This window comes from Dermacentor albipictus, chromosome 5 (assembly GCF_038994185.2).
Source record: "Dermacentor albipictus isolate Rhodes 1998 colony chromosome 5, USDA_Dalb.pri_finalv2, whole genome shotgun sequence".
Lineage (NCBI taxonomy): Eukaryota > Metazoa > Arthropoda > Arachnida > Ixodida > Ixodidae > Dermacentor > Dermacentor albipictus.
Genome location: NC_091825.1, coordinates 83061502 through 83085661, shown reverse-complemented (window position 1 = coordinate 83085661; position 24160 = coordinate 83061502). Strand labels below are relative to the sequence as shown.

Genomic DNA, 24160 nt, shown 5'->3' with positions numbered 1-24160 from the left:
CATAACAAAGTGGGCACACTGCTACGCCGTGCTTTGACACAACTATTTCAAGTACGATGGGAAAATGTCCTAAATTTCTATTCGCTGTTAGTATAATTTTATTTCGCGAAGTTTAACACTTTGGTTTGTCTTGTGAGAGTGTGGAATTAATAGTTGTCGAGAAGATAACCATTGTGTGACCATTTCCTGGGTTTGTGAGAGCTAGGCTTAAGACTCGGCTGTGTTCACATCACGTTTAAGCATACTAGCTTTAATTCCCGTGGTGCGCTAGCATTCTGCCTCCAGAGTGTTTCTGCTAAAATTGCTGGACTAGAACATGCACATTTGCGTATATTCGTGTGTGTCTGTGTGTGTTAAACCTAAAAAAATCAATTCAAGCTTGAGACTCCACAATATTTTTCCTAAGTTATCGGTATTCCAGCATACTCAATGACTTGTTTGATCATGGGCCACTCAACTACAGTAAACTGCCTCTACCAAGTATTTCTACAGATGGTAACTTGGGCGCTCGCTGGCTATGCTGCAGATCGTTATCATGGTACTGTCTGCATCCATGGGTCCTTTTGTGGGCTTGATGATACTGGCAATTGCGTTTCCTTTCGTGCATGCAAAGGTGCGTATGAAATATCACGTTCAAACCTTTAACACAACACTAATTTAAAACAAAAATTATTAAACTCGGAGATCCTTTAATACGGAGAAATGTTACCTCAGCGTCGCTTTTCGCTAAATGAGCGCGATTAAAATTGTAATCACTACTCTCGGCACGCCGCGGCACTAATCTCCTGCACTTATTCTGAACAGCTTCATGTTTTCTGAGCGATAGCGTCAAATAGCAACCACACACAACCTGCACAATATGCCCTGGATGAACACCACAGCTGGAGAAAAGAGAGAGCATGTGGAACATAACTGCTTAAGAACCTCACAGCTGCAAATAATTTTTAACTTATACGACCCTTCTTGATACTAGATGTGGTGATGAGAAAGGTAACACATGCATGGCGATAAGCCCATGAGAAAAGTTAGCTGTGTGCCGTAATCTGAAGGTCCCTGCGAGTAACACCCCAGAAATGCGCTGCCATTTTTCTACAGACCATAACGATTGCATCATGTCCCCTTGTCTGATGCAGGGCGCCGGAATTTCGACGCTGCTCCTTTTAGGGTTCCAGATGGTGGTAATGTGACAATCTGTGCAAAGCGGAGTCAAACCTTCCTTGATGCCATTCACACTGGACTACTGCCAGGAAAACAGCAGTAATGTGGAAGCTATGTCAAACGTCACAACCTCGCTGTCGACACCTAGGTGAGTGTTCTGGAATTAAAACTTAGCCGGAAGATCACGCTCAAGTTTGTTTGTTTGTTTGTTTGTTGTTGTTGTTGTTTTGCACAGGCGCCCACAATTCTTTCTCGCTGCTGGCACTGTGTGGAGGCGCACACAGAGATCTGTATTTGGTGCTCACTGTTCGACTAGAAATATACTCCTTAATCGTCATCTTCATAATCACTCTAGTTTATGTTGACTACAAGACGAAAGCCTCTCCTTTCTATCTCTAATTATACCTGTCTTGCACTAGCTGAGTTCAACTTGCGCCTGCAAATTTCCTTATTTCATCAACCCGCATAATTTTCCGACGCCCTCGACTGCACTCCCCTTGCCTTGGCATCCATTCTGCAACTCTAATGGTCCACTGGTTATTTACCCTAAGCATTACATGTTCTACCCAGCTCCATCGTTTTTTCGCATTGTCAACTACAATATCGGCTATCTCCGCTTGCTCTCCGAGCCGTACCGCTCTCTTTCTGTCTGTTAACGTTAGGCCTAACATTTTTCTTTCCATCGACCTTTGCGCCGTCCTTAACTTGTTCTCGAGCTTTTATGTTAAACTCCAAGTTTCTGTCACATAAGTCTCCCCCCCCCACCCCCGTCTATCGTAAGAAAACTAATGTATAGACGCTGCCCACATAGTTATGTGGACGACCCCTTACAGTCCTGAAGTTACTGTTACACGCATTGCTCGTGCTGTGCGTAGCGTAGTATTGGCGCTGAAATTTAGATAGCAATGTTGGCGTCAGTTACTGCCCCTCACGTTTCATCCCAGCTTGTAGAAAAATAAATCAAATCTTATTAAGTCAAATCAAACTTTATTGTAGAATCGGAATGCTGAGGGCCATGGTGAAAAAGTTGCTACAGTGCTTTGACTTGGACCACAGCTTTGTACAAATGGCAGGGACAGGTAAATACAGCAATTAAAAGATGCATTTAAGAAAACAAAATGAGAAATTGCGCACAATAAACAAAACAATCATATCAGAAATATTCTCCATAGAGATTCAATAGAAACATCATTACAATGCGTGATGTCTAACATGAAAAGCAGGCGATGAGTACACTATAGAGCAATAAAAACAACAACAGCACTAAGCCTACAACATATAAAAAATACATATGAGATGGATTGAATCCCGTAGTATAAACAAAGAAGTGCTACAACATTAGTTCAACAATGGCAGATGAAAAGAGGTAAAACGGCTTAAAGAGAATACTGCATCAAGTGTGAGCTCAATAAGGTGCAAAAGAAGCGATTAGTTACCTTAATCAATATCTTCAGATCATTATTATACTCAAGTGAAACAGCAAAAACAATCGCATTTCTTTTTCGTAATTAGGGCGCGCGCACGGAATATCCCCTGCTTGAGCGTAATGAGTCATCATCATCATCATCAACCTATTTTAGTTCCGCTGCAGGACGAAGGCGTCTCCCTCCGATCTCCAATTACCCCTGTGCTGCACCAACTGATTCCAAGTTGCGCCTGCGAATTTCTTCATTTAATCACCCCACCTAGTCTTTTGCAATCCTCGACTGCGTTTCCTTTCTCTTGACGCCCCTTCTGTAACCCTAACGGTCCACCAGTTATCATACCTACGCATTAGATGACGTGCCCAGCTCGATTTCTTTCTCTTAATGTCGATTAGAATGTTAGCTGTGGAGGTTTGCTCCCTGATCCACCCCGCTCTCTTCCTGTCTCTTAAGGTTACGATTATCATGCTTCGCTCCATCGCTCTTTCTGCGGTCCTTAACTTGTTTTCCAGCTTCTTTGGCAGTCTCCAAGTTTCTGCTCCCTATGTTAGCACTGGTAGGATGCAGTGATTGCACACCTATCTATTCAGTGGTAATTGTAAGCTTGCAGTAAGGATCTGAGTGTGTCTGCCGTATGCGCTCCAACCCAATTTTATTTTTCTGTAAATTTCTTTCTTATAATCAGGGTCCTCTGTGAGTAATTTTGCTAGGTAAGCGTATCCCTTCGCATACTCCAGAGGCTGACTGGCGATCCTGAACTCTTGTTGCCTTGCCAGACAATATATCAATAGTCATCAATATATTTGTTTTCTGCGTAATAATCTTCAACCCCATTCTCACAATCTCTCTGCTAAGGTCCTCAATCATTTTTTGCAACTCGTCGACAGTGTTGCTGAAGAGGATAATGTCTCTGCAAACCGAAGGTTGCTGAGATATTCAGCGTTGATCGTTACCCCTAAGCCATCACAAATTAATTGCTTGAATACTTCTTCCAAGCACGCAGTAAATACAATTCGAGAGATTTTATCTCCCTGTCTGATCCCCCTTTCTTAATATGTATCTTCCTACTTTTCTTCAGGACAATTAGTGTAGCTGGGGAATCTTTCTGGATATTTGCCAAGATATTTACGTAAGCCTCCTTTACTCCTTAGTTACGTAGTGGCTCTATGATTCCAGGTATCTCTACTGAATGAAATCCCTTTAAGTAATCTATGAAAGTCATGTAGAGAGGTCGATTGCAGTCTGCAGATTTCTCGATTACCTTATTAGTTACAAGGATGTGATCTATTGTACAGTCATTATCATCATCATCATAATCATCATCATCAGCAGCAGCAGCAGCAGCAGCAGCTTGTTTTATGTCCACTGCAGGACGAAGGCCTCTCCCTGCGATCTCCAATTACCCTTGTCCTGCGCCAGCCAATTCCCACTGACGCCCGAGAATTCCCTGATTTCATCGATCCACCTAGTTTTCGCTCCCCCTCCGTTGCGTTTCCCTTCTCTTGGTACCCTTTCTGCAACCCTAATGGTCCAACTGTTATCTAACGTGCGCAGTACATGACCTGCCAAGCTCCAACGTTATGCCTAGCAATATTCGTTCCATGATTCTTAGCGCGGACCTTACCTTGTTCTCAAGCTTCTTTGTCAGTCTCCAAGTCTCTGCCCCATATGTGAGCACTGGTAAAATGCACCGATTGTATACCTTCCTTTTCAATGGCAATGTTTAGCTTCCAGTCAGGAGCTGGCAATGTCTGCCGTATGTGATCCAACCCATTTTTACTCTTCTGTGAACTTCCTTCTCGTGATCAGAGTTCCCTGTGTATAATTCACCTAGGTAAACGTACTCCTTCACAGAATCTAGAGGCCGACTGGCGACACGGAATCCTTGTTCCTGTACGCGGCTATTTATCACTGTTTCTGTCTTCTGCATATTAATATTCAATCCCACTCTTACACTCTCGCTGTTAAGGTCCTTAATCATTTGTTGTAACTCGTCCGCATTGTTGCTGAATAGAACAATGTCATCGGCAAACCGAAGGCTGCTGATATATTCGCCGTCGATCTTTACTCCTAAACCCTCCCACTTTAGTAGCTTGAATACTTCTTCCAAGCACGCAGTGAACAGCATTGGAGAGATTGTGTCTCCCTGTCTGACCGCATTCTTTAAAGGTATCTTCCTGCTTTTCTTGTGCAGAATTAAGGTAGCTGTAGAACCTCTGTAGATATTGTTCAATGTATTTACGTAAGCGTTCTGTACTCCTTGATTATGTAATGCCGCTATGACTGTTGGTATCTCTACTCAATCAACTGCCTTTTCGTAATCCATGAAAGCCATATAGAGAGGCTTATTATTATTTGTGGATTTCTCGATTACCTGATTAATGACATGGAAGGGATCCATTGTAAAGTATCCCTTCCTGAAGCCTGCCTGTTCCCATAGTTGGTTAAAGTCCAGTGTTGCCCTTATTCTATTGGAGATTATTTTGGTAAATATTTTATTTAACACTGGGAGTAAGCTAATGGGCCTATAGTTTTTCAATTCGCTAAGGCCTCCTTTTATGTGGATTAGTATAATGTTTGCATTCTTCCAGTTTTCTGGGACCCTTGTAGTCGACAGACACTTCGTATAAAGAGCCACCAGCTTTCCAAGCATTATGTCTCCTCCATATTTGATTGAATCGACTGCTATTCCATTTTCTCCTACCGCTCCTCCTCGTTTCATGCCTTGCAGGGTCCTTCTGACCTCATCGCTAGTTATAGAAGGAATTCTGTGCCCTGTTCATTACTGTTTGTAATTGAGGTATCCTGACTCCTCTGGGTACTGTACAGGTCAGTATAGAATACTTCCGCTGCTTTTACTGTACCTTCGAGATTGCTGATGATATTACCCTGCTTATCTTTTAGGGTATACATCTTGGTTTCTCCCATGCCAAGTTTCTTTTTCACTGATTTCAGGCTGTGTCGATTTTTTACGGCTTCTTCGGTATTTCTCACGTTACATTTCGAATATCACTTATTTTCGCCTTGTTGACCAGTTTTGACAGTTCCGCGAATTCTATCTTACTTCTTGGGTTGTACCCTTTCATTTTGTGTCGTTTCTTTATTAGGTCCTTTGTTACCTGGGAGAGCTTGCCTACTGGTCGCCTTGGTGCCTGGTCTCCCACATCAATTGCTGCCTTTGAAGCCAACGTAGTTACGGATTCATTCATTAGCTCTATGTCATCATTATTTATCTGTTCTAAGGCTGCATATTTGTGTGTGAGTGCCAGCCTGAATTTGTCTGCTTTTACCCTTACTGCCTCAATGTTGACGTGTTTCTTCTTGACAAATTTGGCTCTTTCTCTCTTCAAAAAAACCATCTGCTGATGGCATAATAAGTAAGATTAAATCAGTTATAGAAAGACCCATAGAAATTAATAATGATTGCATTTCTTCAACAATGTCATGTGATCTATAGTTTCAAAACCCTTCGGGTAATTTACGAAGATACCTAATGTGTGTACTTCACCTCCAAAGCATCCAGTATAAATTCATTTCGCTCTAAGAGAGCAGGCCGTTCGGCAAGCCGAAGATGCCATCCGAGTTCAAAGACATCGAGCCACTACCTGAGGCATCCACAACCAAAACTGCCAGACCATTTCTTTTCGTTAAAGTTTATATTCTTCTTCTTAAAAAGAGCATGCATAGTTAAGCGGCCTTTCAAGAACCAGAATTTCGAAGTAATTATGTGGTACTTGCACAGAAAAGATGCCGTGCTCTTGTGAATCAGTTTTTCTGAACCTCTCGATTTTAGGGGCAATACAGATATGCGCATGTGAAGGGATCTTTCTCCCCTCCTCCCCCCTCTTATGCACCAGTAGTATTTACGCAAACTGAATTTTTTGTGGGAAGATTCCAGCAGAAAATATAAGGGTAAAGATATGTTTCATTTCATCAGCAATAATATCGACCACATGATTAATGGCTCTAATCTGCAGGTCATATGCGTCAGAGCAGGGGCTGTTTCATAAAGGCGAGAAAGTAGTAACAACTTCACGGGCAGTTGTCGGCACCAAAAACTGTTTTCTCAGTTTTCTAGGCAACAGTTGCATACGATAAGCGGTCAATGATGCGGTAAATCTGTGTCCTTAACTGATAGAAATGCGCACTTTGCCGTCGTCTTATGCTAAGTATTTGACAACGACATTTCGAAAAAAAAAGAAAGATCAGAATAGGAGCGCTGCCAAGGGCTCAGAAAAAGTCTTGTTTTAAAGAGCTTGGTTTTTTATTAATTTACTCATCAGAGGTCTGGAAAAATATAGGTCGCAGTAATGCTTGCAGCGAAAGTATAGGACGTCGCTACGTCACTAATCTTGGAAGCAACGCTGCTTAGCATTTCTAAGTTCTGAACCATTTAGGATACCGTACACGTTGCCGCAGTAAACATAAAAAAAACGACTGGCACCCTATACTTTTCTAACACATTGCACTGCACATTTCGTTTATCCGCAGGCAACCAATGGCGCTGTTTCGGCTTTCTTCGTTCTGGAGCTGCCTCATCAGCACTTGTGCTACAGTTATATTGGGTGTCGTGATAAGTCTGACAACAGGTAGAGACAATTATTGGAGGTTTTTCATGTGTGATATTATTAATGCGGTTCCGAACTTGCCCTTACAAAACATGCTGTTCAACATGTTTCACGTATTTTATAACTACGTTGTGCGTGTCTTAATAAAGTACTCTGTAACAGAGTCATATTTTCGACTCATATTCCGGAATCGGGAACGTCTGGTGCAGATGCCGATACAATCGTGTTTGGTCAAGCTAGGTTACGCCAGCTGCGCGAGCTTCAAAACACAGAAGAAGAACAAATAAACGTTCGCAACAAAAGATATTGCCCCGGTGATTATTTACATGGAATTTATGAAATTTGCTCATTCAACTGAAAGTTGCCAGTGAAGCGTGCTTCACTGATTACAAAGGTAGGCCCAGATTGGCTCTCGGCTTTCCTCATTGGCACGTACCGCTAAATTTAGCGGTTAAGAAAGAGAACAGCGAGTAGCAGAAGTGCGTTAAAACAGAAGCCCGCATATCTTTAACGACTTTTTCTTTTACACAATCACAATTTCATTATGCTAGTTACACGTAGGATATGCAAAAAGTTATATGTATTAGCCTAGAGTCATTAGGTGCCTTTCTTTCATCCCAAAACGCAAAGAGGTACTTTCCGTACATCGAAAAATTGTCGAAACAGCCTTTTTGTTCTGGTGTAGTGAGACTGATAAGCCAGATGACCAGAAGTTTCTGGGGCCACAGGCTTGCTGCTCTTGTTGTGTGCGCAAACCCGTGTATACATGACCTTCCAACTAGCCAGAAAGCGAAATAGGCATAAGCAGACTTAAAGGCATCACGCAGTAATATGGACCTATTGCATAGCGATACTATCTCGACACCGTGCTTGGCACTTGCGCCTTGAGCACACAATGAGAGAACTCGACGGATGCGTCAAATAGTATGCGCTGTTTCGGCAGCTAGGCTCCTAGCAGCAGACATTTATGGTTTTAAATTGCTGCCCTCAAAGCTTGTGCTTGCTTTCTGCATTGTTGCAACTGTGACTACGTTTTAAAACTGGGCTGGTTAGAGTGTTCTTACGGTTTAGCAGAGGACATAAATTAATGCATCCGGCTATTACGGTTCAACCAAAACATATTAACCAGCACTCAGACCAGAACGCTATATCGAAGTTCACCGCCACTAATATAATGCTGCGACTTAGTAAATAACCACTTCGTCTAAAAGCCAAGAAAAAGATATGCCCTGACAACTTTGAAGCTGAAAGGCGCAAATTCTTTACGTCTTTAGCAAAAGTTTTACGTCTACTGAACTATGTTAAATTGAATTTTGTTGATAACATGGGCATATATAATACGGAGAAAACTGCTTCTTAACCAAAATATGTCCTTGTATTAGTAGTCGCTCGAATAGATTGTTACATTGTTTGAAATTTTATACGCTGTCCAATCACAGACCGCAGTAAGTTATGCTTAGTTTTACCGCTGTCCTTTTGATGTGTGTTCGTAGAAGCCTACCGCGTAACATACTCGAGAAAACCTATGAAAACCTTATGTTGCTACTCGTGCTTATAATTATTGCTTAGCGTAGTTTATGGGTGATACCGAAAGGAGACCTGCGCGCCCAAGGCCACGCGTGCAAAAGGAGAGGGCTCGCGCAGAGCCTGGCGGAGGAACGCACACGAGGGAGTAATAAGCAATTGATAAAACAAACGGCGTTAGTAGGCGTCACCTTAACTCATGTTTGGAAAAACTATTGAAAATCTCGCGTCACTAAAAAGCCACAATCAAGCTATACTGTCGCAAAACAGAAGACATGGTCTTCCATGCGATTGACGTAGAAGCGACACTTGGAAAACGGCCAATCGCGAAACGTTCAAAATAAGACGGTGATGTGAAAGGGCATGCGGAGTTTTAACTTTTCAGATCTTTCGCTTGAATTCCTGAGGGTCTAGATCTCGGCCAGTGTTGTTTAATAAATTTTATAGACTATTATAGACCGATCATAGACAGAAATATAGACAGATCGACTTACTGTCCATTGCCTACAAAGAATTTACTAAGGTAATCTCAAATAGAATCAAGATCACCGTAGACTTCTGTCAACCAAAAGAGCAGGCAGGAATTCGCAAAGGCTACTCAATAATAGACCATATTCATACTATCAGTCAGGAGCCAGAGAAATTTGCGGAATATAACAAACCATTATATATAGCTTTCATTGATTATGAGAAAGGGTTTGATTCAGTCGAAACCCCAGCAGTCATGGAGGAATTGTCCCTGCAAACATCTTAATCTCAGCCACCCACCTAATTTTCTGCCACCCCCTGCTACGCTTCCCTTCTCTTGGAATCCAGTCGATAACCATTAATGACCATCGGTTATCCTCTCTCTTCATTACATGTCCTACCCATGCCCATTTCTTTTTGTTTTCAACTAAGATATCATTAACTCACGTTTGTTCCCTCACCCAATCTGCTCTTTTCTTATCCCTTAACGTTACACCTACCATTCTTCTTTCCATAGCTCTTCGCGTCGTCCTCAATTTGAGTGGAACTCTTTTCGTAAGCCGCCAGGTTTCTGCCCCATAGCTGAGTACTGGTAAGACACAGCTAATATACACTTTTCTCTTCAGGAATAATGGCAACCTGCTGTTCATGATCTGAGAATGCCTGCCAAACGCACCCCAGCCCATTCTTATTCATGTGATTATTTCAGTCTCATGATCCGCATTCGCGGTCCCTACCTGCCCGAAATAGATGTATTCCCTTGCCACTTCCACTGCCTCGCTACCTACCGGAAACTGCTTTAGTCCGAGACTGCTAAACATTACTTTAATTTTCTGCAGATTAATTTTTAGACCCACCCTTCTGCTTTGCCTGTTGAGGTCAGCGAGCATACATTAAGAATGGTCCCCTGAGTTATTAATAAAGGCAATTTCATCAGCGAATTCCAAGTTACTAAGGTATTCTCCATTAACTCTTATCCCCAATTCTTCCCTATCGAGGTCTCTCAACACCTCCTGTAAACACGCTGTGAATAGCATTGAAGAGATTGTATCTCCCTGCCTGACACCCTTCTTTATTGGGATTTTGTTACTTTTGTCATGGAGAACTACGGTGGCTGTGGAGCCGCTACAGATATCTTTCAGTATCTGTACATACGGCTCGTCTGCATCCTGATTCCGTAATACTTGCATGGCTGCTGAGGTTTCGACTGCATCAAACGCTTTCTCGTAATCAATGAAACGTATATATAAGGGTAGGTTTTATTCGGGGCATTTCCCTATTATCTGATTGATAGTATCGAAATGGTCTATTGTGGAATAGCTTTTACGGAATCCTGCCCGGTCCTTTGGTTGACAGAATCCTAAGGTGTTCCTGATTCTATTTGCGAATACCTTAGTAAATACTTTGTAGGCAACGGGCAGTAAGCTGATGGGCCTTTAATTTTTCATGTCCTTGGCGTCCCCTTTCTTATGGATTAAGATTACTGTAAAACACGTTGTGGGGCTAGTTGGTGCATAGCTTTCAACAAATGAAGCGCCAATAGTGACAGCACACAGGAAAGAATATGTCTGCATTCCTTCCTGTGTGCCGTCACTATTGGTGCTTCATCTATTGAAAGAATTGTGTTGGCGTTCTTCCAAGATTCCGGTAAGCCAGCAATCAGCAATGAGTGCGTCCTCTCTGATTCTGCCGCATCTACCCTGACGACCATAGTTCCCGTAAGAGACTTCTACATAATTATAAGTCTCCCCATGAGAAAGCAGCAACAGCTGAGAAGTCTTCACCGACGATACAAAGAAGGTTTTTCGACGTCATCGAGGATTCCTGAAACAGCAGTCGCAAAGCATCGCATAATAAGTGAAGAGTGCGCTCGACCACTCCGCCAGAGCCCTCACCGAGTTTCGACGCGAGAACGTGACGCTATTAAGCAACAAGTAGACGAAATGCTGCGCGGCAGCATCATGCAGTCGTCGAAAAGCCCGTGGGCATCTCCTGTAATCGTGGTGAAGAAAAGGGCGGAACCCTACGTTTCTGCGTCGATTATCGTCGACTGAACAAGATCACGAAAAAGGACGTATACCCCCTCACACGGATAGACGATGCATTGGATCGGCTCTGCAATGCTAAATATTTCTCATTGATAGACCTCAACTCTGGCTACTGGAAAATAGAAGTTGACGAGAGAGATCGTGAAAAGACCGCCTTCACCACGCAAGACGGCCTCTACGAGTTCAAGGTCATGCCATTCGTACCGTGCTCGGCGCCAGCAACGTTCCAGCGCGTCGTGGACACGGTGTTAGCAGAATTGAAGTGGCAGACGTGTCTTATATACTTGGATGACGTCGTTGTCTTCGCCGGAAATTTCCACGATCACCTTAGGCGGCTTACGACAGTGTTAGAGGCCATCCAATCGTCAATGCTCACTCTGAAGCTGGAAAAGTGCCGCTTCGCTTACGATGAGCTTCTGTTCCTAGGCCACGTCATCAGCAAATCTGGAGTCCGCGCAGCCGCGGGCTGAGCTATAACATTTGTCAGGCGGTGAAACGTTGTCGCCCGATAAAGATAAAAGAGTACAGGCGTCAATATGGTCTATTTTTGAGTAGCCTTTACGAAATCCTGCCTGCTCCTTTGGTCGACAGAAATCTAAGGTGTTCCTGATTCTATTTGCGATTACCTTAGTGAATACTTTGCAGGCAACGGACAGTGGGCTGATTGGTCTATAATTTTACAATTATTTGGCGTCCCCTTCCTGGTGGATCATTGTTATGTTGGCGTTCATCCAGCATTTCGGTACGCTTGAGGTTATGAGGTGTTGCGTATACAGGGTGGCCAGTTTTTCTAGAACAATCTGCCCACCATACTTCCACAAATCTGCTGTTACCTGATCCTCCCCAGCTGCCTTCCTCCTTTGCATAGCTCCCAAGGCTTTCTTTACTTCTTCCGGCGTTACTTATGGGATGTCAAATTCCTGTAGACTATGCCCTCTTCCATTATCGTCGTGGGTGCCACTGACACTGCATAAATCTCTATAGAACTCCTCAGCCATTTCAACTATCTTATCCATATTGGTAATAACATTGCCGGCTTTGTCTCTTAACGCATACATCTGATTCTTGCCTATTCCTAGTTTCTTCTTTCCTGCTTTTAGGCTTCCTCCGTTCCTGAGGGCGTGCTTGATTCCGTCCATACTATACTTCCTTATGTGAGCTATCTTACGATTGTCGATTCATTTGGAAAGTTCTGCCAGTTCTATTCTAGTAGTAGGGTTACAGCCTTTCGTACATTGACATTTTTAAGCAGTTTTTTTTCAAAAATGGGGTTTTGCGTGCCAACACCACTTTCCGGTTATGAGCCAAGCCGTAGTGGTGGACTTCGGAAAATTCGACCACCTGGGGTTCTTTACCGTGCACCTAAATCTAAGTACATGTGCGTTTTCGCATTTCGCGCCCATCGAAATGCGGCCGCCGTGGCCGTTTAGCAGATCTTTCGTCTCCTTCGATAGCTTACCGATATCCTGTCTAACGCAGCTACCACCGACTTCTATTGTACACTCCCTAATATTGCCCATAAGATTCTCATTCATTGCTTCAACATTAAGGCCCTCTTGCTGAGTTAAAGTCGAATTCCTGTTCTGTAGCTTGATCCGGAATTCCTCTGTTTTTTTCTCTTACCCCTAACTAATTGATCGGCTTCTTATGTACAAGTTTCTTCCGTTCCCTCCTCAGGTCTAGGCTAATTCGAGTTTTTACCACCCTATGGTCACTGCAGCGCACCTTGCCGTGCATGTCCACGTCCTGTATGATGCCAGGGTAAGCGCAGAGTATAAAGTCTATTTCACTTCTAGTCTCGCCAATGGGGCTCCTCCAAGTCCAGTTTCGGCTATCGCGCTTGCAGAAGAAGGTATTCATTATCCGTATAATATTCTGTTCTGCAAACTCTACTAATAACTCTCCCCTGCTATTCTTGGAGCCTATGCCATACTTCCCCACTGACTTGTCTCTAGCCTGCGTCTTGCCTACCTTGGCATTGAAGTCGCCCATCAGTATAGTGTATTTTGTTTTGACTTTACCCATCGCCGATTCCACGTCTTCATAGAAGCTTTCGACTTCCTGGTCATCATGACTGGATGTAGGCGCGTAGACCTGTCCGACCTTCAATTTGTACCTCTAATTAAATTTGACAGCAAGACCTGCCACCCTCTAGTTAATGCTGTAGATTCCCTGTTTTATTAGCTATATCCTTATTAATCAGGAATCCAAGCCCAAATTCTCATCTCCCCGCTAAGCCACGGTAGCACAGGACGTGCCCACTTTTTAGCACTGTATATGCTTCATTTGTCCTCCTAACCTCACTGAGCCCTAAAATATCCCATTTATTGCCCGCTAATTCTTCCAATAGCTCTGCTAGATTAGCCTTACTAGACAATGTTCTAGCGTTAAACGTTGCAGGTTCAGATTCCAATGTCGGCTAGCGTGGAGCTAGATAGCTTTTACTTGAATACAGAACTACTCCAGAAGGGGGCTGCTGGGGCTTGGAGGGTCAGAGTGACCACCTGAAGATGGAATTAGTGAGCTCGTGCTATATTCTGGCCTAGGCGTATTTTTTTCTCCATGTGCACGTTGTAGAAGCCTATGCTGTCGAAATATATTCCTATATCCCCCGCTACGACGTTCCTCATAGCCGTTTTGCCTGGTGGGGCGTTAAACTCCGTAACCTAATTTGGTTTCGATTTGGTATGAAAAGAAAGCAACAGTTCTCGGATAACATCGAAGACGGTGGCGCTGACACACCTGTAAAGGCATTCAGGAATTACCCATCTCCTCTTCCTGTTATACGTAGAGGCTTCGATAATAATGCCAGATGAGTTTTGTATGGGTACCCGCTCAATAAAATCAAGCAAACTTGCCTTTTGAACATGCTGACTTGATGCTGCTCTCTCTCTTTAAATAGTTTTCGTTATTTATACATCTTGATTGCCACAAATTATCATTTCACCTCGTGTACGATTTGTAGGGGAACACAGGAAGCGGAGTGCTGACGCCAAGCACCTAAACCAGTGGTTCCTTCACTTTTGGCAAAGGCTAGGTCTTGCTGCACACGACAATTCGATGGTGGTAAGTTTACAGAACATTATTCCCCTTTTACTTTGAGATATTCGTTCGGTAATTTAGGTAATTTTGGTAATATTTCAGCTAATTTCAGCTTGGAAAATGGAGTAGACGTAATTGCGCACACTCGTTTAGGCAATTAGTGGAAAGAATGGTGACACCGTAATTGTCATGTATATATATATATATATATATATATATATATATATATATATATATATATATATATATATATATATATATATATATATATATATATATATATATATATATATATACATATATATATCGACACGTTACATATGGATTCAGCATTTCCGCCGGAGAGTCTTGAACATTTTTATCATTACTATGAATGTTCATGAGAGGTTGGTGTCATCCGGGGTGGCAGGTACTCCTCGTCGCAGGTAAAGCAAACATAAAAGGAAGAAAATACTGACAAATACTGAACACAGTCATACAGCACAAATAAGAATGAAGTTGCACACGGGAGGGAGGGAAAGCACAGGAGTATATTACGCTATAGCATAATCTAAACATGGCCACGTACTATACAATGTTGCGTTATCCATCAAACGTGCTCTTGTTAGCAGCTAAGTAAGTTCATTAAAACTAAAATTAATAAATTTCATTCCCATGGCCAAATTGTTCAGTACCTGTTTCAGCAGTGACTCACTGGCAGTGCCATGCCACTGCTGAACCTGGGATCAAATCGCAAACAAGAATAAAGTCACTGAGTGGTTTTGCATCAGTTTGTCAGGCCCGTGTCGAGTCTCCTTCACTACATCAGGTGGCACAAACTTGACGCACGTATGGACTTCAAGAATCGAGAAGAAACTGGTGCAAGAACACCTCTGACGAGATTGCTACAGCCTATTCGTCGTGGTGAGACAATGGTCAAGGACACACACATACGCGTGGAGTAATATAGGCACAACCCTGCGAAGGACATGAAAGATACCACTGAAGTATCAGTGGAGTGAAACATGCAGTGCTAACGGAAATAGCCCAACTATCCCCCTGGAGAAGCCGCGACTTGGGCTGAAATGTGCAGCCACTCTGCACAAAGTTAAGAGCAACGCGGTACAGCATAACCAGCGCCTCGCTCATTTTCACTGTCACTGAGTTTGACTGGTTATTTAGTAAGTGTAAAGAGTGCTGCGAAAGACAATAATTCTCACCCATCAGACAATTGCCGCTGCTATATAAACCAGAAAAGCAGTAGGGTTTTCAAGTCAGCTGGATGACAAATTTTTCATTTCAATAAGCTTTCTCCTCATTGTGGGCTTCTGAAGAAATGATGTGTGGTAATGGAAATCTTAGACAGAGTACAAGATGGCGCATGTTTGACACTCAATTTATTCTCTTGTTTTATTGACCTTCCTTTTCAGGATGGAGACATGCAAAACAACGCCAATGAGACTTCCACTGGCCTTCTGGACAGCAGACGCACTTATAAGCATGAAACAGCAATATGAAAAATCGTGTTACTGAATGGGGCGGAATAGAATGAATTTATATACCAATTGTTTTATCGTGTTTCGTATCCTAAAGAGTAAATGCTGTATTGTCAAGTACCACAAACCGCCGCCACCTCTCCTCTGCCCTCTCCCAAGAAAAACAGAACCTATTGTAACAAGCAGTCTACAGCGTCCGCAAAGTGCACCATACTAACCAATACTGAGCTACGGATGCACTTGTACGTATGCGAAGGTTTCCCCCAAAAGTTATGTGACACGGTTTTCTTTAGCATTCTTGCTCATTAACTGTGACAGCCCGGGAAGCTTCGCTGCTTGAGAGCCTGCTCTCCCTAAATCGGAGCTGAATAAAGAAGAAACTCTAATTTAGAGCATGATATCAATAGAAGCAATTTGAAATAATCAAACTCTTTTACAACCATTTAGAGTGAAATAAACATGTTACATACTAAGAAGTTGTCATGAAGATGCAAATGCATAAAAAAGAAATGCCGGCCAATCCCACGCCCTGTGGGAATCGATTTTATGCGAAGCAGTGTGCGCGAAGCCCACCAAGTTAACAAAACGGCCATGATAGCACCAAGACGAAGCCGGCTGTTTCCTGACCTACACAACAGGCATATTATGGCATTCATGTAATACCCTATCATTTATGTTCATCATGCAATCATGTCACAGCATGCGTATTTTAATACATAGCAAGTTAACGAAACGACAATAAGAGCACCAAGTCGTAGGCGGCTGTTTCATGACCTACACGACATGCATATCAGGACATTCATGTAATAATTTACCATTTATGTTCATCATACAATCTTGTCACAGTCGGCAAATTTCGGTACATACCAGGTTAACGAAACGACCATAAGAGCACCAAGACGTAGGCGGCTGTTTCATGACCTACATGACACGACACGTATGCCAAGAGATTCATCTCCCGACCTATCATTTATGTTAGTCATACATTTTTGTCATACTATGGCATTTTCGGTATGTACCAAGTTAACGAAATGACCAACAGGGCACATAGACGTAGGCGGTGGTTTCATGACCTATATGACACTCCTGTCATGACCTTTATGTCATAACCTATCACTTATCTTCGTCATGCTGTCTTGTCAAACTATGCCAATTTCGGTATATACCAAATTAAGAAAACGACCATGAGCACCAAGACGTAGGTGGCTGTTCCATGACCTACATTGCATCCATTTCTTTATACTCATATAACCGATCAGTTTTGATAGCGACGTAGTTGTTCTGCGGAAACCCGCAAGGTGGAGAGAAGTAATGAGTAAACGGAAATGAGACATCCACCTGTTCGTAGCGATTGCTACAAAAGAAACCCAAACGGGTTCCTCGAAAGAAAAGCCTCAAAGTTGAAAAAAAGAAATTGGTCCTGGTCCGGGACTCGAACCCGGGACCACCACCTTTCCGGGGCAGCCGCTCTACCATCTGAGCTAACCAGGCGGCTAGCAGATGGCAGGGCGAAGTCGAATTTGTCGACAACACGAAGCAAAGCATGAGTTTGACGTAGTAGTTCTGCGGAAACCCGCAAGGTGGAGAGCTCAGATGGTAGAGCGGCTGCCACGGAAAGGCGGTGGTCGCGGGTTCGAGTCCCGGACCAGGACGAATTTTTCTTCAACTTTGAGGCTTTTCTTTCGAGGAACCCGTTTGGGTTTCCTTTGTAGCAAACGCTACGAACGGGTGGATGTCTCATTTTCCCTTTACTCAGTTTTGATACTCATACCCTCTTGTCATACTAGGTCAATTTTGGTACCTACCAAGACGTAGGCGGCTGTATCATGACCTGTATGAGACGCAATTCGTGACACTCATATCACGACCTCTCATTTATGTTCTTCATACATTCTTGTCATGGTATGCCAATTGTGGTAGATACCAAGTTAATAATATGGCTATGAGAGCACCAAGACGTAAGTGGATATCTTTCATAACTTACATGACACACACTTCATAATATTCTTGTAATGACCAATCATTTATGTTAGTCAAACCCTCTTGTCATACTATGCCATTTTTGAAACATAGCAAGCCATCGGCAGTTGTTTAATGACCTACATGGTGCACATGTCATGACCGATCATTTATGTTCGTCATACACTCTTGTCCTACTATGTCAATTTCGGTACATACTAAGTTAACGAAATGACCATGAGAGCACCAAGACGTAAACGGCTAGATAGGTAGGTAGGTACTGTCAAAGCGGCAAATGTTTGCCAAAAGCTGCTTCGCATTTAAAACTTCGGCGGAACCCATTTCACAAAGAATTTCAACCTTGCTGCGATTATCATTGAAGCATTGTAGTGACATTGAGTTGCACAATGTTACACTGATGTGTACCCCATTTCTTGCATTACTGACATAACCTTCATTTTTCTGTAGCTCAAAGCCCGTCGCTAATGCAAGTTCTGGTGTAATTCTGTTCACTTCTTATTTTGCTCACACCAGGCTGATTTGGTGCCAGCTTTTGATACGATCAGCCTTGCTAGGGCACTTCACACGCTTTCGGGAGGCTGCCTGTCTGATGATGTATCTGACCATTTTTGAGTTATAACCGAGTTGTAAACCAAACGCGGGGACAACATTGGTGATGAGTATGGTGCCGATTACCACTTAAGCCTGCTTACACCAACCCTTCCTGTGAGTGGATAATTTATGACCTAATGGGTAGCATATCGACAGCTGTGCTTATCAAACAGGGTTCTAAACCGACCGACGGAACAACTTGGTTATCAAGATAACAGGCAGTGGCTATGTCAGGCCACGTTCTACCCAGTGACCCAAGTTGGCGTGAAAGGGGTTAGATACAGACAGAGTGATCGAAAAGTGCGTGAAACTCCCGAAGAATGCTGATCACAGTTTCACGTAATGCAAATACAACGCAGCCCCTTTCACAAGCGTAAATACTCTCTAATCATGCTCGAACAGTTCAGTTCACTAAAAAGCACGTAAAAGTAATAAACACGGTCATTTTACCATTAGAACAAATGTAGATAAAAAAAGAACACGTGCATAAACCGTCAATGACAAGAGAAATTTACACGACTTGAGCGCGTGTTAAAATTGCGACACGTAGCTTCAGTCACTAGGAGCAAATGCTGTCACTGTGTGCACGGAAATTGCAGAAGACTATTAGAACTACTCTTGAATTTGAGCAATAGGACCATGGTATAAGCAAAATCTTTGCGATCATGGAAGCCTGCCTAAGACATCAAGACAATCACCAACTGCTTCCCACTGTTGAGCAAATTGTGGGAATCTCGTGCAAAAGCATCCGGGCTGCCACAATATATTGTTGTGACCAGCCATTTTCCCAACGGCAACCAACCGTCACAGATAATGCGCCAATGTGGACCGGGCCAACGACCTCGTCAAAGTTGTATCCTACTACAATACCTAATTCCCAACAGTTGGACACCGCCAGGAGCGGTTCGGGCAAATAGCGAGGCGACCGTCCTTCACCGGTCATCCACCCAAACTGGCGCGTCCACGCCGTAGACGGAGTCCGTTTGCTATCCTCCCTTCCCTCTTCGTGCACAGTGATATGCATGTGTTTGGTACAAAGCTTTGCCAGGGAAATGGCAACAAACCTCCGGATTGATTGGACCTGATGTCATCTGTCCCCTGACATCGGATTGGAGGCAGGTGACTGAACGATGAAAATGAAGGGGCTAAAAAGAGCGACGGACGCTTAGACCATCGGCTCCTACAACCTTTTCGTGAAGTTACTTTGCTGTATTTCTTTGAAGCTCTTGTAAATGTGTAATATAAACTTGTGTGTAAAACGTCTTGGATATCGCGCCCAGCCCCACATTCCCTTACTCCTCCCCGATGAAACGATATACCACATTTTCTAACTTCGAGTCGCAGCAGTATGCAGTGTGCCCAGGGCATTTTCCATATCTGATATAGAAAGAAGCCCATGTTTGCCTCTTCAAGACCTAGGCAATGTAAGTGTCTATAAAGACAGTTGTCTCTTGAAATTTTGCGAGAAGCGTAACAAAGGGTTTACTCGCTAACAAATGTCATTTTGACTGTTAATCGAACCACAGCGTCAACGAGAATTGGCGCCACCCTTCATGAAAGCTGGCCAAGCGCATAGCAGTCTTGAACAAACAGATCGCCGAGTACGCGGCCAAACTATGTAAGGAAAATTGGCTGAAGACCTGCGACGGCCTACAGGGCAAGCTCTCGACGTGGAAGACGTGGTGTCTCTTGAGGCATCTGATCGACCCGCTGAGTAGCAAAACTGCGACCAATCGCAACCTCACCAAAGTATTGAACACGTACAAGGCAGACGGTTGCATGCTCCTGGAAGACCTGAAGGCCAAGTACCTAAAGACAGAGAAGGGCCAGTACCCGGTGCCCAAGAGGTACGAAGGACCCGACAACGAAGAACTGGACCGGCCGTTTACCATGATGGAGCTGTGGACAGCTATAGATGATAGTAACAAGAGAAGTGCACCTGGCAGGGATGCCATAACTTACAAATTAATCGGTAACATGAGCGGTACAGCGGCCCACGGCCTCCTAGAGCACATTAACGAAGCCTGGGAGAGCTCGCAGTTGCCGAAGGAATGGAAGGACGCCGAGGTCCGCTTCATTCCAAAGCCCGGCAAAGCCCTCACGATAGACAACGTGCGGCCCATCTCCCTCATATCCTGCGTGGGGAAGGTGATGGAGCGCATGGTCCTTCGCCGGTTGCAAAAGCACCTCGAAGAAACGGATCAGATGCCAGAAACGATGTATGGCTTCAGGCAACATCTCAGCACCCAAGACGTGATGATCCAACTCCACGAACTGGTCGTCAAGCCGGCAACGAGGCACGCGCCGCGCGGGATACTCGCCCTCGACCTGAAGGGAGCGTTTGACAACGTGTCCCACGCGAGCGTGTTGCAGAATCTAAACAAAACCCGGTGTGGCAGAAAGACATTCGGCTACATAAAAGATTTTCTGTCAAACCGAACGGCGACCATCAGGATAGGGGAGGAGAAGTCGGACCCTGTCGAGCTCGGCGATAGGGGCACCCCTCAGGGATCGGTCTTGTCGCCCCTGCTCTTCAATCTGGCCCTGCTGCCCCTGCCCGATCTACTCAAGCAAATCGAAGGCGTGGACCACGCGTTCTACGCCGACGATATTACGGTGTGGACGGCCCGAGCCGGATCCGATGCCTGGATGGAGGAAGTCTTGCAGCGGGCGGCAACGACCGTGCACGAGTACGCAAAGTCGTGCGGACTGAGCTGCGCTCCCCAGAAATCAGAGCTGCTCATGATCCAACCGGGAAAAACCAAGAAGGAGCTGCCGCCGAACGTGATTATCACGATCGCTGGAACGACCATCAAGCCAACACAGCAGATTAGGATTCTCGGCCTACTACTTCAGAGCGACGGAAAGGCTCAGGCCGCCATCACAAAGATCAAGACTACAACCGAACAGATACTTGGTATGATTCGGAGGGTATCAAACAGAAACCGAGGCCTTAAAGAGGACGATGCCATGCGCCTGGTACGCGCGTTCGTCGTGTCGCGGGCTACCTACTCCGCCCCGTATCTCCAGCTGACGAAGGCGAATAGGGACACCCTAAACACGATGCTTCGTAAGGCAACGAAACAAGCACTGGGCATACCCATATACTCATCCACGCAAAAACTGCTAGACATGGGCGCCCACAACACGGTGGAGGAGCTCATCGAAGCCCACCTCTCTAATCAGAGAATCCGGCTCAGTGACACGGAACACGGACGAGCCGTCCTACGCAAGATAGGATGGCAGATCGAGCCAGTACCCATCAAGACGGTCCTTCCGGAAGACTGGAAAATGATAATTCAGACAAAACCCCTTCCCCGGAACATGACGCCGGGCCAGGACGATGAGAGGCGCACCGCGCGAGCGAAAGCCCTAGCCCGTAAGCTGGAAGAGAACCCCAGGGTCCTCTACGCGGACGTCTCGCTCCGAAAACACAATGACCGTGCAGCCGTGGTGGTTACTTCAAAAGAGAGGCTGATCGTCAGCGCGTCCCTGAAGACAACAGACCCCGCAGTTGCCGAAGAAGCGGCCGTAGCCCTCGCACTCGCACAGCCGAGCATGGACACCGTAGTCACCGACTCAAAGACAGCCTACAGAAGCTTCCGCAGGGGGGTAAGCTCCTCCGCGACCCGACCCATTCTAGCCAAGCACAAGCCTCCGGGAAGAGCCATAGAGCTCATGTGGGTCCCGGCTCACTCGCAGGTAGCAGGCAACATCATCGCCGACTACCATGCCCGAGAAATGTCAATCCGGGCCGAGCACGAGCCGGAAGAGCTACCGCACCCGGTTACCAGCTTTCGCGACATTACCCGGATGTACCGAGAAGAAAGGTGCAGACTGCCAGAACCGCACCCCAAACTCACCAGGCAACAACAGACGATCCTGCGTTGAGCGCAGGCGGGATCGCTTGCGCATCCCGTACTGATGAACCGCATGTACCCTGCGGAATACGATATGCTCTGTCCTTTTGCAGAAGAGAAAAGGGCACCCTGCCGCACGTCTTGGCAGAATGCACAGAATTCAAGACCCCCCCTCCTCCCCTTCCCACCAACACCCCCAATCCCCAACCCCTTGAGCGATGGGAGACCTTGTTATCCAGCCCCGCCCTACCGATTCAGCTCGCACTGACGGACAGGGGCCAGGAGCTGCTGGAAACATATGGGTCCTGTAACTAGGGAACCACCCCGTCTGGTGCCTGCGTGCACCACCGATTTATTTCGGGCCCAGTGAATGTTGCTTCATCATCATCACCCTTCATGAACTGCCACAGCAATTCTCTCCGCTATTTCTTTACCCATTATTACAATCTAGCTTCGAATTCACTGCAAAGGATCTGATAACAGGAGGGATCGGCGAGGGTCCATATTTTTTTGGCGCTCAGTTTATATGTATGCATGCAATTTGCCAGTGGGCATAAATACATATTTCCAAATGTCGTGCGTTAGGTGAATCTGATAATTTGCGATGCCGCATACATCCATGTCTTTCTTGTTAAACGCTTAATATGTGAAACCAACAAGGACACCAAGGAAAACAGGGTCTTTATTTGCTTCTCATGATATGATTAATAAAAATCGGGCCCCTCGGTTAACCAACTTTCTTCTCCTTATCACAAGCCTGTGCTCTGGGTTGCTCTCGCTGTAAACTGTCTTCTTGGTGTTTCTACAACTGCAAAGGCCGTTGAAGCATCTACAGCATTTTTCGAGCGTTGTGGCACAGACATTCAAATTCGTAGCCTTTCGAAATGTTGTTTCTAACCCGTTAGCATTGTTAGGGTGCCTCACGTACTTTACGGAGGCTGTGTGTGTGCACGTGTGTGTGCACGCGTGTGTGCACGCGTGTGTGCACGCGTGTGTGTACGCGTGTGTGCACGCGTGTGTGTACGCGTGTGTGTGTGCGTGTGTGTGTACGCGTGTGTGTGTGCATGTGTGTGTGTGCGTGTGTGTGTACGCGTGTGTGTGTACGCATGTTTGTGTGTGTACGCATGTGTGTGTGCATGTGTGTGTGTGTGCATGTGTGTGTGAATGTGTGTGTGCATGTGTGTGTGCATGTGTGTGTGCATGTGTGTGTGCATGTGTGTATGCATGTGTGTATGCATGTGTGTATGCATGTGTGTATGTACGTGTGTATGTATGTATGCATGTATGTGTGCATGTATGTGTGCATGCATGCGTGCATGTATGTGTGTGTATGTATGTATGTATGTATGTATGTATGTATGTATGTATGTATGTATGTATGTATGTATGTATGTATGTATGTATGTATGTATGTATGTATGTATGTATGTATGTATGTATGTATGTATGTATGTATGTATGTATGTATGTATGTATGTATGTATGTATGTATGTATGTATGCATGCATGCATGTGTGTATGTATTGTGGGATTCTCATTCGTGCTCTTGGGACAAACGAACGACAACACAGTAGTGCAAACAATCACAAGGGCGTTTATTGCACCTTTCATGGATCAATACCTGCTAGCCGAGTTGCTATCCACAAAACATGCCGATGGGCGCGCGACAAATCTAAGTCCGTCTAACCGCGACCGGATAGCGAGCGAATATGTTCGCCCCATGCTGGATCCCAACGCCTGGTCGTTCGCGCGTACGGTCACGCGAACGGTGGCGCGTTCGAACGAGGCCTCACGAGACGGTCTCGCAGACCATGGATCGGCGCACGCGCGGAACGACCGCGCCGATTGACGACCTTGAACCAGAGGTCGGCAAAGGTCGTCGACTTTGAACCAAAGAGAGGAAGAACCTTCTCTTTTGAAGGTCCAAGTAAGCCTCCGTTAGAACCGAAACACTCGCGCCATCTCTTGTACTGCGCTTCAACCAGACCGACTGCCGCGGGCATCACGGCATCACGCAGACCA

At 44.9% G+C, this 24160-nt stretch overlaps 1 protein-coding gene across 1 annotated transcript; it reads left to right on the top strand.

Moving 5' to 3' along the window:
- Positions 1-1170: 1170 nt before the first annotated feature.
- LOC139060512 (uncharacterized) lies at positions 1171-15750 on the top strand. Its single transcript, XM_070539666.1, has 4 exons — positions 1171-1306; positions 7074-7171; positions 14156-14256; positions 15642-15750. The coding sequence occupies exons 1-4, from the start codon at positions 1221-1223 to the stop codon at positions 15726-15728; spliced, it is 372 nt and encodes a 123-aa protein (XP_070395767.1). The 5' UTR covers positions 1171-1220; the 3' UTR covers positions 15729-15750.
- The last annotated feature ends 8410 nt before the right edge of the window (positions 15751-24160 follow it).

What these genes read in the sequence shown, in the direction of transcription:
- LOC139060512 (XM_070539666.1), top strand. Translation starts at nt 1,221, where the DNA reads ATGCCATTCACACTGGACTACTGCCAGGAAAACAGCAGTAATGTGGAA. An exon ending in ACCTCGCTGTCGACACCTAG is followed by an intron (nt 1,307 to 7,073) that starts GTGAGTGTTCTG and finishes GTTTATCCGCAG; the next exon opens with GCAACCAATGGCGCTGTTTC. An exon ending in CGTGATAAGTCTGACAACAG is followed by an intron (nt 7,172 to 14,155) that starts GTAGAGACAATT and finishes TACGATTTGTAG; the next exon opens with GGGAACACAGGAAGCGGAGT.